The following is a 16,360-nucleotide window of genomic DNA, read 5'->3' on the forward strand; positions in this document are numbered from 1 at the left end:
CCAACCGCTGGGTCAAAACAACCCAATTGTTTGGTCTTTTACCCAGTTACCCAGCACTGGGTTGTATTTAACCCAGCATTGTTCATTGTTGAACCACTATAGTAAAGTGTATTATAATTATAGCATTATAGCATTTACAACACTTTAATGAATGCTACAACGTACTGTAGTATTAACTATAGCGAATAATACGCTAATACACTGTAGTGTATTGTAGTATAATATACCCTATAGTTGTAGAAAACTTAGTATTGTATTGGGTAAAGTAATTGTTATATTATCACAGCAACTATAGAATTACCACAACAAATTAATTCAAGTACTTTACTATAGTATGGTTCAAAAACACTATAACATTTGCTATAAATTACTACAGTAGTTCTTCATGTGGCTTGTTTGGTGGATTTTTATATCCCTCCATATTATCAGACTTAAAATGAGTCTTTTCACCTCTAGCTTTGCCACATTTAGTGAGAAACTTGGAAACAGGTGGAGGAGGTTGTTTAGATTTGGACATATGTCATGTAGTGTGTTATCAGCACCTGCTGTTATGCTGTAAACGACAGGCTCGTTGATGCCTGTGTCGCCATCTTGAGCTTTTATGGCCTCAGGAGTGACGTCTGACAATTGCCCTGCCTGTGCATGAACAGAAAAGAGGGTTTTATTTGTGTGGTCAGACGTGTTTTAAGCATGGATCTTCTCCTCTGACGTTGTTTACCTGATTTTCCTCAATGGATGCTTCATAGAGACTGTGATCAAAATAAGGGTTTAGGTTGTCAAAGTCTTCAACCGTTATTGTAACTGTTGTTGTGTCACTGAGTTCTCCTTTATCCTGCAAAGACACATTGTGTTGTGTTACTGCTTTACATGGGGGGGGGGGGGAAGCAGCTTGGACGTTCTGCTAAACATTTTGGGTTCCATAAATGAGTTTTCATTTTTGTGTGGACTATTTCTTCAAAGAATAGACTACTAGAGAAATACTTTGAAGTTTAGTAATCAAAGTAATATGGATGCAGGACTGGTAGGATGCGAGAAAGTTTGTCTTTACTCTAGCTTCCACAGTGAAGATGTACTGTTGAACATTGTTGTAGTTCAGATGTTGTTTCAACCTGATGTTACCGTCCTGTCTCACTTCAAAGTCGTCTGGTACTGGAGACTGTTAATAGAGTGAGTGATTAATCAAAATGAGCACATGGATAAATTCATACACTAGAAACTGAGCTTACTAAATAAACATTATTATTTAGTTTTCTTTACTGTAACTGTATATAACCCCCCCATTAATTAGACTCACAATTAAATGTTTGACAGCCCTACTGGAAATTTAACTTGGCAGAACTTACATTTAGCTACTGATACAAGTAATGCAGTTTCGTGCTAATATATCACATACATTAGACTCAAACTCACCAGTATTGAATATGTAATTCTGTTGTTTTCTTGAGAGACATCGGCATCGTCAGCCCTCACCCTGAGCACATCTGAACCCACAGTCGTCGTCTGGAGCAAAAGACAGGGTTTACTAAGAGAAGTGAGATCTCTCAGTGGCCAAACACACTACAGCTGTATAGAGACGTGACATTACACACACCTCTGACACTGTGGCGCTGTATGACTTGCTCTGGAAGATCGGAGGGTTGTCATTGACGTCCAGAACGTCTACCGTCCGGATGTTTTGCACCTGAAATGAACAATCAAAACTTTTTAGTCAAGGTTTATGTGCTGGATATTTATTTCTATAATGCTTTGCCTTATTTCATAATGTTGTTGTTTAAATAAACATACCCCTCCTGAGCAGGTGACTGAATAATATAATTTCTCTCCATGCTAGAAGAAATAAAACATACAAAGAGTGAAAAAAATTATCAGCTATGTCAGAATTGGTAAAGAAAGCTTAGTTAAGTCAGTAGAATGAATCAGTGAGGCTGGAACAAACCTCCTTTAGTTCATCAGCGTCCAGAGGTTTTTTGGTTCGTACAGTAGCGGTTGAATCTCCATCAGAATAAATCAGCTCCAGAAATTCCAAACCAATAGGAAAGAGATATGCCTCCAGAAGCAGACGATCATTTGGTCCGATATTAGTGAGAATCTCTACATCACCTTAGGTCAGGTTAAATACACATTTAAATGCATATTCTAACACACAATCTAAAACATAAATACTAGATAATATCAGTGTTGTTCTTATTGTTTTTTACTTGCAAATAGTAGCGTGGACTAATATTCAGTTGGTTAAGTCATGTGGGCATATCTCACCTTCATATCCCTCCAGGACGCTACCTACATTGATATTAGTTCCAGCTGCACAGTTTATCTGTGATTGGCTTAAAGACTTAACAGACAGCTGAAAGCCTACATTCAGTATGACAAACAACATTAAATCACACAATAAATCAAGAATTGGCCATCATTTTTATTTTCAGTGTTTTTGCTGATATGCTGGTGACGTGCTTCAGTTGCCATTCTAAATCAAATCAGCATAGTGTCTGGTTGTATATTGAATATTACTTGTTTAGAACTCATGGAATAAAATATTGAATCACTTTGAAATATAGCTATTATACTAATATTAAGTTATATTACTTCCTGTTAAATCTTGTCAAGTATTTCACTTTATTAGACGGGCATAAATTTGACTTACCAGTATCACTCCATACGCCATGGACATGCAGAAAAGCTAAAATAAATAGAGAATATAAAGAAATTGAAAATAAGGCCATATTTTCCATAATCCGCTGTCAGCACAGCTTGTATTATGAAGCCTGGCAGTGAAGAGAATGACTATTCCTTGTGTAACATCTCTCTCTGAGCTGTTCTTTATTGTATGTCATAAACAGTTATGGCCTCTGCTGTAAGCAGGTATCAAAGGTGCTTCATAGAGGCCAATAATGCAGGATTGATGTGGGAGGGATTTTTTGGAAAGAAGTTTGTTACGAGTTTATTTGAGGATATCTAAGATTTTGAACCTTTGATATCGACCTTTACTTTATCTCATTCTATCATTTCTTCTCATGCAATGGTTTTAGTCACTTAGGTCTATTCTTGTTTATTATTATACAGCCTTCCAGAATACTTCATTCTGATTGGACAGTTGCAACACTCTAATGTCAAATGACCAATGAACTGTATATTTGGCTGTTGTCTGGCAACTGATTTCATACGCTGTGCTTTGTCTCTGGTAATACTCTTTCTTGTCACATAATGGAATAATTGAAACTCTAATCAATATTTAACTTACAATTTATTCATAAATTGGCTGGGTAATAAGATGAATACTGAACAGTCAACCGCTCATTATAGTAAAACCAACCCCTGTAGGATGATATAAGTTCATATCTGTGACCTTTATTTGCAGTTATAAAAAGTACATTATTCCTTCCTTAATAATAACCACTCATCCATTGTCATAAATCAAAAGACCTTTATGCTGGACTTTGGCACAGCTAACTAGTTATGTTCCTTATTTGTATGAGCCAGTGTTGTATATATATATATATATATATATTACACCAACATTTTACTCAGCTTTCAAATTCTGTCATTTTTATCACTAAATGGAAACTATAAATGTGTTTTTCCTATTTAGCAGTTATAGCACGATATAAACATGAAGGCACATCAGAAGACATGAAAAAAAAAACAGTAGGCTATAGCTTAATTTAATGAAACTAATGTCTCATTGTGATTGGAAAGATGATGGATTCACACGCCACTTAAACTGAGGTGAATACAGCGATTTGTCACGCCATGTTAAAGAGCATGAAAAAAACATCATTGCAAGACATATTTTTTCTATTTAAACTGACAGAATTTGAAAGCGGAGACTCTCAAAATACTCTCAAAATATTATAACTTTAATTGCTACAATTTAATTCTCGTAATTTTGACTTTCTCATAATTTTGACTTTGTTCTCGAAACCTTTTGACTTTATTCTCGTAATTTTGATTTCATTCTCATAACATTTTGACATAATTCTCAAAATATTTTGACTTTATTCTCATAGTTTTGACTTTATTCTCATAATTTTGACTTAATTCTCACAACATTTTGTCTTTATTCTCAAAATATTTAGACTTTATTCTCGAAACATTTTGACTTTAATCTCGTAATTTTAGATTTGTTTTAGTTTTTAGCATGGCACTAATGTGCAATCATAATTTAGTGTATGTGTGGGTCTAATTATTATTATATTATTAAATATGACTTTTTTCCATTTCAGAAATATTTAGTAAATTATTACATCGCTAATGAATACCAGCAAAAACCATGAATGAATGAACGAACAAATTAGTAAATCAATGATCTGTTCATTTGCATGGTTTTATTGTCAAATATGTTCATTTTATTTATTAATACAATGTACTAGTATTTATTTTAATACTAGCATCTGTCTGATTTAAAGCAGGCAGAATGCTAGATCTAATCATCCGTCGCCAAAATAATGAAAATAACTGTTGTGTTTACACTTTCAGTCAAGCTTTGCATCTGGAGGTTTTTTGCCTCCATGTTGTGCATTAAAATCATGTAATTCAAAACACTCTTTTACCTAGCCTACATGGCATAATAATAGGTGTCTATGGATATAAAGCTTATGTAGCTTCTGGCTGTAGTGTCTCTGAGTTTGTTGAGATATTAACACCTCTGTACCTTCAGAATTCTCACCGAGGATTTTCACAAAGAACTGAGGAAAAACACACAGTGCTCAAAAGTACCAATGAACCCGTCGACCTGCGCTAGCCCTAGGACTATTCTTGTGTTTTGCCCTCCATATACCTGTTTGCCATCTGACCTATGCCTCCACAAATAAAGCTTGCACATGGATCCGCAAGTCTCACGTCTCGTCAGCCCCGTAACACATTCATTGTGAGAGAATCGTTTAAATTAATTTGTAAACCAGAAAGGACTGTGTTTATTTAAAAGAACTGGTTCAAAAAACTCTGTTTTGTTTTGTTCAAGACTTGGAAATACTGTATAGTACACACATCAATCCTCCAAAGAGCCCATGCCGAGCAGGGGCATCATTTCTTTGGTATCATCTTCTTCAGTTTGAACATAGGCTTTTTTGGAATGACCACAAAGTTGTCACTTGCACTTTCTCTCACTCTGATCTGCAGGCAAGCACAAAAAAAGTTTATTTGATCATTGAATGCATTGCATTGATGGCTCTGTTTTACGGCTTTCAATCGAAATGGCATTGAAACAACTCTGCTCACCATTACTGTTGTAGTTGTGAACAGTCCGAGTTCATCAGTGGCTTTAACCTGTAAGGTGAACAGACCATCTCCAAAACCGGATACATCCAGTACGTAGAGCTGACCAGTGTTTGCCTCTACATCCAGCAGTGGACAGTGCTCCAGTAGGGAATACTGCAATTTTGAGCTCTCGCCCACATCAGGGTCTGATGCCTGAAGGAAACACAACATTTCAACCAGTTGCAACCTAGTCTATAGCATTTTCATTTGGTTTAGTTATAGTTTGTTGGCTAGCAGCTTAGCTTCTTTTTGGGAGAAACATTTCAGACACCAAACTATAAACACGAACAGAAAATTCTGATCACTTAAAAAAAGCAGCCCACATCTCCCAAATAAGGCATGATCTGAGGCAAAATTGATGCCAATAGCACGTATGGGAAAAGTTACATGCCAAGGTTCATTATTGCAGTTTATTACATTTTTCACTTACCTGAACCTTCACTATAGGGAATTTGTATGGAGATTTACTGGGGATTTGGGCCTCATATATTGTAGCATCAAACACAGGAGCCTCATTCACATTCACAACCTGACCACTGACCTGAAAATTAAGTGAGAGAAAGTCAATGCTAATATTTTTTTATCTTGTGTCAGTATGTGACTTTGGCATGTACAAGAGCGAGGCCAGAAACATATTCTCCTGTGAAGGTCTTTCAGGATTCAAATACAACAAAAGTACTTGCTGCGTTTACTTTGTTGCCTCATGTACAACAGGACAATGTGTTGTTCGGATATTATAGGAGGCCTATTATGCCCCTTTTTACAGTATGTAATATAAGTCTCAGGTGTCCCCCAGAATGTGTCTGTGAAGTTTCAACTCGAAATACCCCACGGACCATTTATTATATAATTTTGAAAATTCCTGTTTTGAGTGGAAGCAGAAACATGCTGTTTTCGGGCATGTATCTTTAAATGCAAATGAGCTGCTGCTCCCCGCCCCCTTTTCCAGAATAGAGCTGTGCCTTTACAGCTCATTCCTCAGATACTCTGCTAAAAAACATGTATGGTTTTGATTATCAGGTCTGTTGGGCTGAAATCATGCGTTTTAAATCATATTAGTTTTAACTTCTTGCACGCGCATGCACAGAAAGCGGCTTTCACATGGCATGCGAGTACTAAACTAAAAAGTTATTTCACATCTTATTGCGCTTAAACTGTCAAATACACACAAGTTTATGTTAAAAACACGAGTTACAAAAACAGTCGGTTATGTCTGTGAAGGTAAACAGATGGGAAAGAAATCCCATGTTTATATTAGATGTGTGTGGCAGCAGCGTACTATATAGTAAATAAATCAATAAATCCACGGCTCTCTTGTCTCCTCTGAGGCTGGGACTCTAAATAGTGGTCTGTGCTCATCAGTGCAGCCAAAGACAGAACAGTTAGCATGCTTTGCTCAAACTTTCGCAATGGAGTTACAACTGGTACACCATTGTCACTTGCGAAAATAAAGCTCTGAGGCTGGGACTCTAAATAGTGGTCTGTGCTCATCAGTGCAGCCAAAGACCGAACAGTTAGCATGCTTTGCTCAAACTTTCGCAATGGAGTTACAACTGGTACACCATTGTCACTTGCGAAAATAAAATGGTGGCGCCATTGGGTGGAAACGTGCTGATTAAGGGGCGGTAATATTATAATAAGATCCCCTTTCTACGTCATGGGAGGAGTGAAATCTGATGCACTTGTTTTTTCACAAGCTTGCAGAGAAAGGCTTACCAAAAAATTACTGGTTTGTTCTTTTTCACGGTTTCTGGGTTGGTAGATGCACCGGGGACCAGATTATAGCACTCAAACGTGGAAAAAGTCAGATTTTCATGATATGTCACTTTTGTTTGCATAGTATGTTTCCGGCCTTAGTTTGTAGTGAGAATAATACCATTGTCTCTGCAGTGTTTGGAGGAGTTCTGGAGTCTATGGCCTCTACTGTGAGGATGTACCACTCCTCTTCCTCCTTGTCCAGTGGTCTGAGAGCTTTTATGATTCCCTCACCATCCACAGAGAAGACATCCTTGTGTGACTTCATGTTATAGCTGACTGTAACCAGTGGACTCCCTGTTAATGCCTTGACTTTGCCTACTATCGTGGCCTCAGGTTCGTTCTCCTTGATTGTAAAGTTGTAGGAGGAGCTCTCAAAAGCCAAACCGTCAGTTTTGAAATGAATCAAGACTTTGGCTATAGAGTGTTTGGAGGAGTTCTGGAGTCTATGGCCTCTACTGTGAGGATGTACCACTCCTCTTCCTCCTTGTCCAGTGGTCTGAGAGCTTTTATGATTCCCTCACCATCCACAGAGAAGACATCCTTGTGTGACTTCATGTTATAGCTGACTGTAACCAGTGGACTCCCTGTTAATGCCTTGACTTTGCCTACTATCGTGGCCTCAGGTTCGTTCTCCTTGATTGTAAAGTTGTAAGAGGAGCTCTCAAAAGCCAAACCGTCAGTTTTGAAATGAATCAAGACTTTGGCTATAGAGAGAAGAAAGGATGAATTTATGAAGAATGAATGCTGAAAGGCAGTAACAGCTGTATTAACACTTGGCGCTCGCAGACATGTTTCTGCCTTTTTTATATTTATATAAGTGGGAACAAGTTACACTCAAACCTTCATCAGACTGTGCTGGTGTTCCATGATCTGTCGCAATAGCAGTCAGGGTTAGCAGTGTGTCTTCTGTGACCTCACTAAGGTCAGAGGTCAAAGTGATGTCTCCTGTTTCAGCGTCCAGTGCAACCATGGGAGAGTCTTCAGAGAAACTACAGAAAGACAACATTCATGCATGTAGGTAAGTGTTTTCATGGTTTTGCCTTCATATTAATGATTCTAAAGCCACAGAATATTAGTCTTGCGCTGTACCTGTAGCTAATGATTGCGTTGGATCCGGCATCTTTATCTGTGGCAGAGACTGTCAGCAGTACTTCTCCAACCTTGGCGTCTTTAATCAGAATGCTTCTGCTGTAAGTGTCAGAGCTGAAGACTGGAGCGTTGCCATTGACGTCTGTGATACTGACCCTCACTGTGGTGATGTTCTGCAGAAAATAAACACAAAACATGGAAAATCTTTCAAACTTTCTAATACAAACCAAACAACTAGTTCTTCCTTAGAATCACTTGTACAAACATAGATTTGTATTCTGCCAGACAGATAAACCCGTTACTCTCAGACTGTTGCGTAAAGCTTGCCAATAAGATGCTTGCATTATGAGAAGTTTTTGCATTATTTTTAATATGCAACAGCCAATCTGTGAACAGTCTGTGGGAACGCCGTCTGTTGTGGAGACTAAGTTTGTTCCAGTCAATACAATTACAAAACTGTATTAAAGTACATATAGTCACACCATGCAATCATGCAAATAAGTGGAAATTAATACATTTCTTGGTGGGATTGCATGATCCATTGCAACAATGACCACATCATACACGTCCTGTGTCTCCCGATCCAGCGCCTCGATAGCTAGTAGAGTCCCATCCTACAAGAAAAGGAAATATTTTGGTACAAGCAGAGAAAGATCTGGACACTGACATTACAATGTCTATAAAAATATGATATCATGTAGATAGGCACTCTAAGAATCAGTGACAGCTCTCGTAAGTCCTCTCACCTCTCTGAAGCTGAATAGTCCACTGTGTGAGTAAGTAGTGATGGCGACACGTCCGTTTTCTCCAATGTCAGAGTCTGTGGCTGATATCACGCACACCTCTCCAGGTGATGAGGGAGTGTAAACACCTTCCTGAATCTCAATGCGCTCTGGGAGAGGAAGGAATTGTGGGTTGTTATCGTTGACGTCCAGAACAGTGATGTTGACCTGAGCTGTGGAGTTGAAACCATCATCAGGCTGGTCTACAGCTATTACCTAAAGAAAACAACGCAAGCATCCCATTTAGAATGAATATGTTGTGAATAGTTGTGTTCAAGAGATGAATATGATGTCTGCATTGTACCTGTATAATGTAATTGCCTATAGTTTCTCTATCCAAGGTGGCATCGCTCTTGAGTGATATTACTCCTTGACTGTTGATAACGAAGGTATCACTGTCCATGATAAAGTGACCTTTAGAGAACCCACCCTGATCGGAAAGAAACAAGAAAAGGTAAGTGCATCAAAACAACAATTCTGGCTTGGCAAAGGCTTACTTGGTTGGAAGTTTGAGGATTATTTACAGTGTAGATCTTTGTATACTTATAACCTAGACATTTCATGTCAGTTTTGATGAGATTCGTCCTTTTAGTGTTTGTGAGTGTGTATTTTTGGTCACACTTTAATTTGGGGACCAATTCTCACTATTAACTAACTATTAACTATCGAGGATTAAGGGATCTAAAATCTGGTCATGCAGAACAAGGCATTAATATGTGCTTTATAAGTACTAATAAACAGCCGATATGCTAGTAATATGCATGCTAATAAGAATTGGTCCTTAAAATAAAGTGTTACTTTTTTATTATTTATTTGTACAAACAGACAGTGAGGTTTTCAGGAACAGTACCAGGTCTAGATCAGTGACTCTAGTCTGAAGCACAAACTGGTCCTGTGGTGAATTTTCCAGAATAGACACCGTGTACTCATCCTGCTCAAATTTTGGCGGGTTGTCATTCACGTCTTCAATGGTGACAGACACCACAGTGTTTGCCGTCTTACTGGCATCATCCTGCTGAGCTGCCTGTTTTTACAAGGAAACATTGATGAGAAAACATGAAGAATCAAAATACTGAAATCTCTTCAGATTCATAACATCATCTTTTTAAATGAATGACTTTAGAAACGTGCTATACCTGTATGTAAACCGTTATCTGGTCAATTTCCTCTCTGTCTAGTGCTGTTATCACGGAGATGACGCCACTGTTTTGGTCGATTTCAAAGTTGCTCTGATATTCATTTGGAAGGACTGGAACGGAAATATGGATATATGTGCTTTGTTATTATCAGAAATGTAACTCAGATCATTTCATTATTTAGATCGGTTTAAGAAACATTATTGTTTATTGATTAGATTAGGGCACAGGTCATGTAATTCTGTTAATGGCACCTGCTGTTATGCTGTAAACGACAGGCTCGTTGATGCCCGTGTCGCCATCTTGAGCTTTTATTTCCTCAGGAGTGAAGTCTGACAATTGTCCTGCCTGGGCACAGACAAAAAAAAGACATAAAGGGTTTTATTTGTTCGGTCAGACATGGATTTAAAGCTTTAATCGTTCTGAAATGTCGTTTACCTGATTTTCCTCAATGGATGCTTCATAGAGACTGTGATCAAAATAAGGGTTTAGGTTGTCAAAATCTTTCACCGTTATTGTAACAGTTGTTGTGTCACTGAGTCCTCCTTTATCCTGCAAGAGATCAAACTCACTTAAAAATAACCCCACTAGTAACCCAACTGCTTATTTTAACCTAATGAAACAATCTCATCTCAGTCAGTTGGGTTGAAAGTCACCCAACCACTGAATTTACTATTATTATAATTTTTCATGACATTAAAATTGATTTTGTACTTTGTTTTCAAATACCAAATCTTTATTTGATATAATAACAATAGCAAACATTTTTTTAAATATAAAATATACAGATTTTTATCAAATACAAGAGAGAGAAAATTCAAAAACAAATACACATATCAATATCTATCTATCTATATGCTAATGGTTTATAGTTATTAATTTTAGGAAGCTGGAAAAGTGTATTCATTTACATCTCATTCTCTGGAGTTCAGGACATTATGCAATAAAACTGTCAAGGAATTTTAACTTTATTTTAAAATGACAAAGATAAAGGTTTTGGGATATATTTCACATTTAGTAAGTAATAATTAATAAGAGATAAATAAATAAAAAACTTTACCTTTCATAATTAAGCTGCTGCTGGTGTCTCTTGACTGGACTGTATAAATTTTAACTGTCACTGCAGAAGCTATACTTTATTTTAACTTGCTGGATTGCTACTAAAATAACCCAACAATCTAAAAATAATAATAATAATATATTTTTTTAAATAACCCAACATAGTGATCCAATATGTGCAACCCAACATTTTTACTATGTAGTGTTGAATTACTATCAACCTTAAAATGATAGTTCTCAGTCCATAAATCATAATCCTGTCATCACCAATGCCTTTCCTGATCCTCACACTTTTACTGTATGGAAAAAGCAGCTTGGACATTCTTCTAAACATCTCTTTTTGAGTTCCACAAGTGAGTATATGATGACAGAACTATGCTTCGAATGATAGACGAGCAATATTTTGAAATTTAGTGATCATAATGATGTGGATGCAGGACTGGTAGGATGTGAGAAAGTTTGTCTTTTACTTCAGCTTTCACAGTGAAGATGTACTGTTGAACATTGTTGTAGTTCAGACGTTGTTTCAACCTGATGTTACCGTCCTGTCTCACTTCAAAGTCATCTGGTACTGGAGACTGTTAATAGAGTGGCAGTGATCAATTAAAATGACACAAGCTGAGCTTACATAGCTGTTGCACAATGCAGCCTATTGTATATATCAAATTCATGAGAATTGTTCACGACCCACCAGTATTGAATACGTAATTCTGTTGTTTTCTGGAGAGACATCGGCATCGTCAGCCCTCACCCTGAGCACATCTGAACCCACAGTCATCGTCTGGAGTAAAAGACAGGGTTTACTAAGAGAAGTGAGATCTCTCAGTGACCAAACACACTACAGCTGTATAGAGACGTGACATTACACACACCTCTGACACTGTGGCGCTGTATGACTTGCTCTGGAAGATCGGAGGGTTGTTATTGACGTCCAGAACGTCTACTGTCCGGATGTTTTTTAGCTGAAATGAACAATGAAGACTTCATCGAAGTTTTTGTGCTGAATCTTTATTTCTATAATGCTTTGCTTTAATTATTTTATGATGTTATTGTTTAAATAAACATACCCCTCCTGAGCAGGTGACTGAATAATATAATTTCTCTCCATGCTAGAAGAAATAAAACATACAAAGAGTGGAAAAAAAAAGCAATATTATCAGCTATGTCAGAATTGGTAAAGAAAGCTTAGTTAAGTCAGTAGAGACTAGCTGAGACTCTACCAACTCAATGAATCAGTGAGGCTGGAACAAACCTCCTTTAGTTCATCAGCGTCCAGAGGTTTTTTGGTTCGTACAGTAGCGGTTGAATCTCCATCAGAATAAATCAGCTCCAGAAATTCCAAACCAATAGGAAAGAGATATGCCTCCAGAAGCAGACGATCATTTGGTCCGATATTAGTGAGAATCTCTACATCACCTTAGGTCAGGTTAAATACACATTTAAATGCATATTCTAACACACAATCTAAAACATAAATACTAGATAATATCAGTGTTGTTCTTTAAATATTGTTTTTTACTTGCAATAGTAGCGTGGACTAATATTATTCATAACTAGAACAGCAAGATAACCTAAAGTTTTGTGTACCAAAATAACCGTAAGCGGATGACACCAAAAGCCCATATTTAAGTTATAAATCTAAAGACTTTTATGCTGGACTTTGGCCTGCAATTGAACATGCTGTACAGGCTAAACAGATATGTGACAACGAGCAATTCACACCATGCACTGCTGTGTTAGAAGACCTGGCTTTTTACTGAAGTGTTGCTAAAATCACATTACAAAATGGTTTCCAATTAGATTATATAAATTTAAATATTGATTAGGTGATCCGTGATTAGGTTGTTAAAATCGAATCTCTCAAAAATAATTGTTTTAAGATATTTTTCCATATTTTATTATGTGGATGTTTTACTTGCTCTGGAAGATCGGAGGGTTGTCATTGACGTCCAGAACGTCTACCGTCCGGATGTTTTGCACCTGAAATGAACAATCAAAACTTTTTAGTCAAGGTTTATGTGCTGGATATTTATTTCTATAATGCTTTGCCTTATTTCATAATGTTGTTGTTTAAATAAACATACCCCTCCTGAGCAGGTGACTGAATAATATAATTTCTCTCCATGCTAGAAGAAATAAAACATACAAAGAGTGGAAAAAAAAAAAGCAATATTATCAGCTATGTCAGAATTGGTAAAGAAAGCTTAGTTAAGTCAGTAGAGACTAGCTGAGACTCTACCAACTCAATGAATCAGTGAGGCTGGAACAAACCTCCTTTAGTTCATCAGCGTCCAGAGGTTTTTTGGTTCGTACAGTAGCGGTTGAATCTCCATCAGAATAAATCAGCTCCAGAAATTCCAAACCAATAGGAAAGAGATATGCCTCCAGAAGCAGACGATCATTTGGTCCGATATTAGTGAGAATCTCTACATCACCTTAGGTCAGGTTAAATACACATTTAAATGCATATTCTAACACACAATCTAAAACATAAATACTAGATAATATCAGTGTTGTTCTTTAAATATTGTTTTTTACTTGCAATAGTAGCGTGGACTAATATTATTCAGTTAAGTCATGTGGGCATATCTCACCTTCATATCCCTCCAGGACGCTCCCTACATTGATATTAGTTCCAGTTGCACAGTTTATCTGCGTGGAACCTTAAACAGTAACAAGTCATTGGTTTAAGAATTTAACAAACAGCTAAAGTCCTGAACTCAGTAGCACAAAATACATTAAATCATACAGTGTATTGATTTAACAACGAATATGAATTGGTGAAAACTCCATTGTCCAAACTCATGTAATTTAATCTTAAATCACTCCACTTATATTAGTAAGCAAAATTGTTTCCTATTAAATTCTGACAGGCATTTTAATTCATTAGAAGAGCTTTGTCCTTTAAAACACATGCTTTTAAACGACAGACAATCGATAGAATTAAATGGAACTACTAAAAGGTTAGGCATCACATCCAAATGTTTGAATTTAATATTGTTACTTCAGCTGGTTGTGGATAAATTTTACTTACCGATAGCACTCCTTACACTGTGGACATGCAGACAGGCTAAAATAATTAAAATGGAGAATAAGACCATTTTTCCACAATTCACCGTCAGTGCAGCTTGTTTTAAGAAGCCTGGCAGTGAAGAGAATGACTGTTTGTTGTGTAATATTGGTCTCTGAGCTGTTTATTAATTGTATGCCATAAACAGTTATGGCCTCAAATAAAGATGTGTAAGCTGGTATCAAAGGTGCTTCATAGAGGCCAATTATTCAGGATTGACTGCATATTGGACGGGATGTAGCCAAAAAAATCATGTTACAAGTTTATTTGAGGATATCTGACATTTTGTGACAAAGTCTCTGACTTTGTTATTGGCCTTTACTTGATATTGTTCCACCATTTCTACTCATGCAATTGTTTCAGTCATCTGGGGCTATCCATCTTATTTTGGAAGTAAGCTTTTTTCTGTGAATGTGTAATACTTCTGATTGATTAGTTGCTAATGAGTAAATAACTAGAACAGCAAGATAACCTAAAGTTTTGTGTACCAAAATAACCGTAAGCGGATGACACCAAAAGCCCATATTTAAGTTATAAATCTAAAGACTTTTATGCTGGACTTTGGCCTGCAATTGAACATGCTGTACAGGCTAAACAGATATGTGACAACGAGCAATTCACACCATGCACTGCTGTGTTAGAAGACCTGGCTTTTTACTGAAGTGTTGCTAAAATCACATTACAAAATGGTTTCCAATTAGATTATATACATTTAAATATTGATTAGGTGATCCGTGATTAGGTTGTTAAAATCGAATCTCTCAAAAATAATTGTTTTAAGATATTTTTCCATATCATTTTATTATGTGGATGTTTTACTAGTGATGGTAGAGCTTTGCAAATCTTTTGTTTTGAATCAGTGCTTTAATTGTACATTTGGCTTGACGTCTTGATAAGTCTTTTGGAACATGTTAAACGAAAATTCTAAGAAATATCAATAATGGTGGAATGAACCAAAAGTACAGGCGATTCAAACATATGTAAGTCTGATGGGTACAGAAGAAGACTGAGGAACATTTGAAGACTCATTCATCTGTATCTCCAACAACAGAATGGGAAGACTCATTTTAATATGGTTCTTGTCTCTGGATGATTGCAGGGTTGTCACGAAATGATAAATGTCTGATAAATTGAAACAGTCTTATCTATTTCATAATCTACATGCATGTATTTTTTGCATTTTAGAGCTAAAATAATAAACTATTTTTTATTTCATCATTCCACTTGCTATACAGTCATATTAACAAGGTGAATTCTCAGTAAATATAAGATTGTTTGCAAGTTACATACCGACTTAAATATAAATGTACTTAAGCAAAAAAGTGTGAAGCCTAACAAAATAATCATATTTATCTCTGCATTCACTTTCCTGTGTGTTTAATCTCCAGATTTCAGAGCAGAAAGAGATGAAGAAAATTCTCTCAATGAAGATGTTGCTTCTGGTTCTGCTGGGATCCAGTGTGACTGAGGGACGGTTTATGAGTAAATGTGAGCTGAAGGCCAAGCTGGAGGCTGCACGGTTTCAGGACATTAAGGTCTTGGGAGAAGAATTGATCTTGTCGCTAGACGTGAGTAATAGAGTTACTTTTCCTTCAGATTGTTCAGGAGGCTATATTTCCATGTCACATGATATGCAGCTATGAGGTTACCTTCATCCATATGCGTTTTTCTTTTTGAGGCAGTTGTCTGCAAGGCCAAAGGCTCTGACTTCAACCTTAACTTCATTAAAACCATCAGCGCCTCCCATGAAGAGGAAAATTCCGATGAAGAGGACAATCCCGGTGAAGAGGACAATCCCGATGACACCCCACCTCAGTCATCCACCTCCACCTTAAGGCCTACATCAAGTTTCACTTCCAGGGCCACAAGCTCCACCTCAAGCACCACCTCAAAGCCTACATCAAGTCCCACCACAAGACCCACCACAAGCTCCACCACAAGACCAACCAGAGATTCCTCCACAAGACCAACAATAGGCTCCACCACAAGACCAACCACAGGCTCCACCACAAGACCCACCACAGGCTCCACCACAAGACCCACCACAGGCTCCACCACAGACTCCACCACAAGACCCACCGCAAGACCTGCCACAAGCCCAACCATAAGACTGACTCACTAGAGGCTCCACGTCAGGATCTACCACAAGCACCACCACAGACTCCACCTCAAGCTCTACCACAAGCTCCACTTCAACCCCCCCCCCACACAGA

The 16,360-nt window shown here is 37.3% G+C and overlaps 3 protein-coding genes and 2 long non-coding RNA genes across 5 annotated transcripts in view; all 5 read right to left on the reverse strand.

Annotated features, from left to right (window-relative positions):
- LOC107598542 (cadherin-24-like) overlaps positions 1-2,731 on the reverse strand; it is a 3,631-nt gene extending 900 nt beyond the window's left edge. Inside the window, exons 1-9 of the mRNA XM_016289915.1 lie at positions 2,642-2,731; positions 2,257-2,352; positions 1,937-2,100; positions 1,786-1,827; positions 1,592-1,681; positions 1,411-1,500; positions 1,049-1,156; positions 719-832; positions 543-636 (exon numbers count right to left, since the gene is read on the reverse strand). Coding sequence (XP_016145401.1) covers positions 543-636; positions 719-832; positions 1,049-1,156; positions 1,411-1,500; positions 1,592-1,681; positions 1,786-1,827; positions 1,937-2,100; positions 2,257-2,352; positions 2,642-2,729 — 886 coding nt within the window. The 5' untranslated portion in view covers positions 2,730-2,731. The remainder of the gene's footprint in view (positions 1-542; positions 637-718; positions 833-1,048; positions 1,157-1,410; positions 1,501-1,591; positions 1,682-1,785; positions 1,828-1,936; positions 2,101-2,256; positions 2,353-2,641) is intronic.
- Positions 2,732-4,993: 2,262 nt separating this feature from the next.
- On the reverse strand, positions 4,994-7,387 carry LOC107598511 (protocadherin gamma-A4-like). The gene is made up of 4 exons (XM_016289883.1): positions 7,130-7,387; positions 5,684-5,794; positions 5,215-5,406; positions 4,994-5,109 (listed from the first exon to the last, which is right to left on the reverse strand). Exons 1-4 carry the CDS (start codon positions 7,274-7,276, stop codon positions 5,020-5,022), a joined length of 540 nt encoding a protein of 179 aa, XP_016145369.1. The 5' UTR covers positions 7,277-7,387; the 3' UTR covers positions 4,994-5,019.
- A 38-nt stretch (positions 7,388-7,425) lies between these two features.
- Positions 7,426-10,482, reverse strand: LOC107598543 (protocadherin-1-like). Its single transcript, XM_016289916.1, has 10 exons — positions 10,457-10,482; positions 10,356-10,366; positions 10,019-10,131; positions 9,733-9,906; positions 9,187-9,312; positions 8,847-9,098; positions 8,616-8,714; positions 8,101-8,273; positions 7,852-8,000; positions 7,426-7,715 (listed from the first exon to the last, which is right to left on the reverse strand). The coding sequence occupies exons 1-10, from the start codon at positions 10,480-10,482 to the stop codon at positions 7,426-7,428; spliced, it is 1,413 nt and encodes a 470-aa protein (XP_016145402.1).
- A 70-nt stretch (positions 10,483-10,552) lies between these two features.
- LOC107598514 (uncharacterized) lies at positions 10,553-11,840 on the reverse strand. The gene is made up of 3 exons (XR_001610571.1): positions 11,769-11,840; positions 11,548-11,655; positions 10,553-10,570 (listed from the first exon to the last, which is right to left on the reverse strand). It is a non-coding gene; the product is annotated as an uncharacterized lncRNA (long non-coding RNA).
- A 115-nt stretch (positions 11,841-11,955) lies between these two features.
- LOC107598513 (uncharacterized) lies at positions 11,956-12,490 on the reverse strand. The gene is made up of 3 exons (XR_001610570.1): positions 12,330-12,490; positions 12,145-12,186; positions 11,956-12,039 (listed from the first exon to the last, which is right to left on the reverse strand). It is a non-coding gene; the product is annotated as an uncharacterized lncRNA (long non-coding RNA).
- Between the last annotated feature and the right edge of the window lie 3,870 nt (positions 12,491-16,360).

Source organism: Sinocyclocheilus grahami, unplaced genomic scaffold (assembly GCF_001515645.1).
Source record: "Sinocyclocheilus grahami isolate Dianchi unplaced genomic scaffold, SAMN03320097.WGS_v1.1 scaffold252.1, whole genome shotgun sequence".
Lineage (NCBI taxonomy): Eukaryota > Metazoa > Chordata > Actinopteri > Cypriniformes > Cyprinidae > Sinocyclocheilus > Sinocyclocheilus grahami.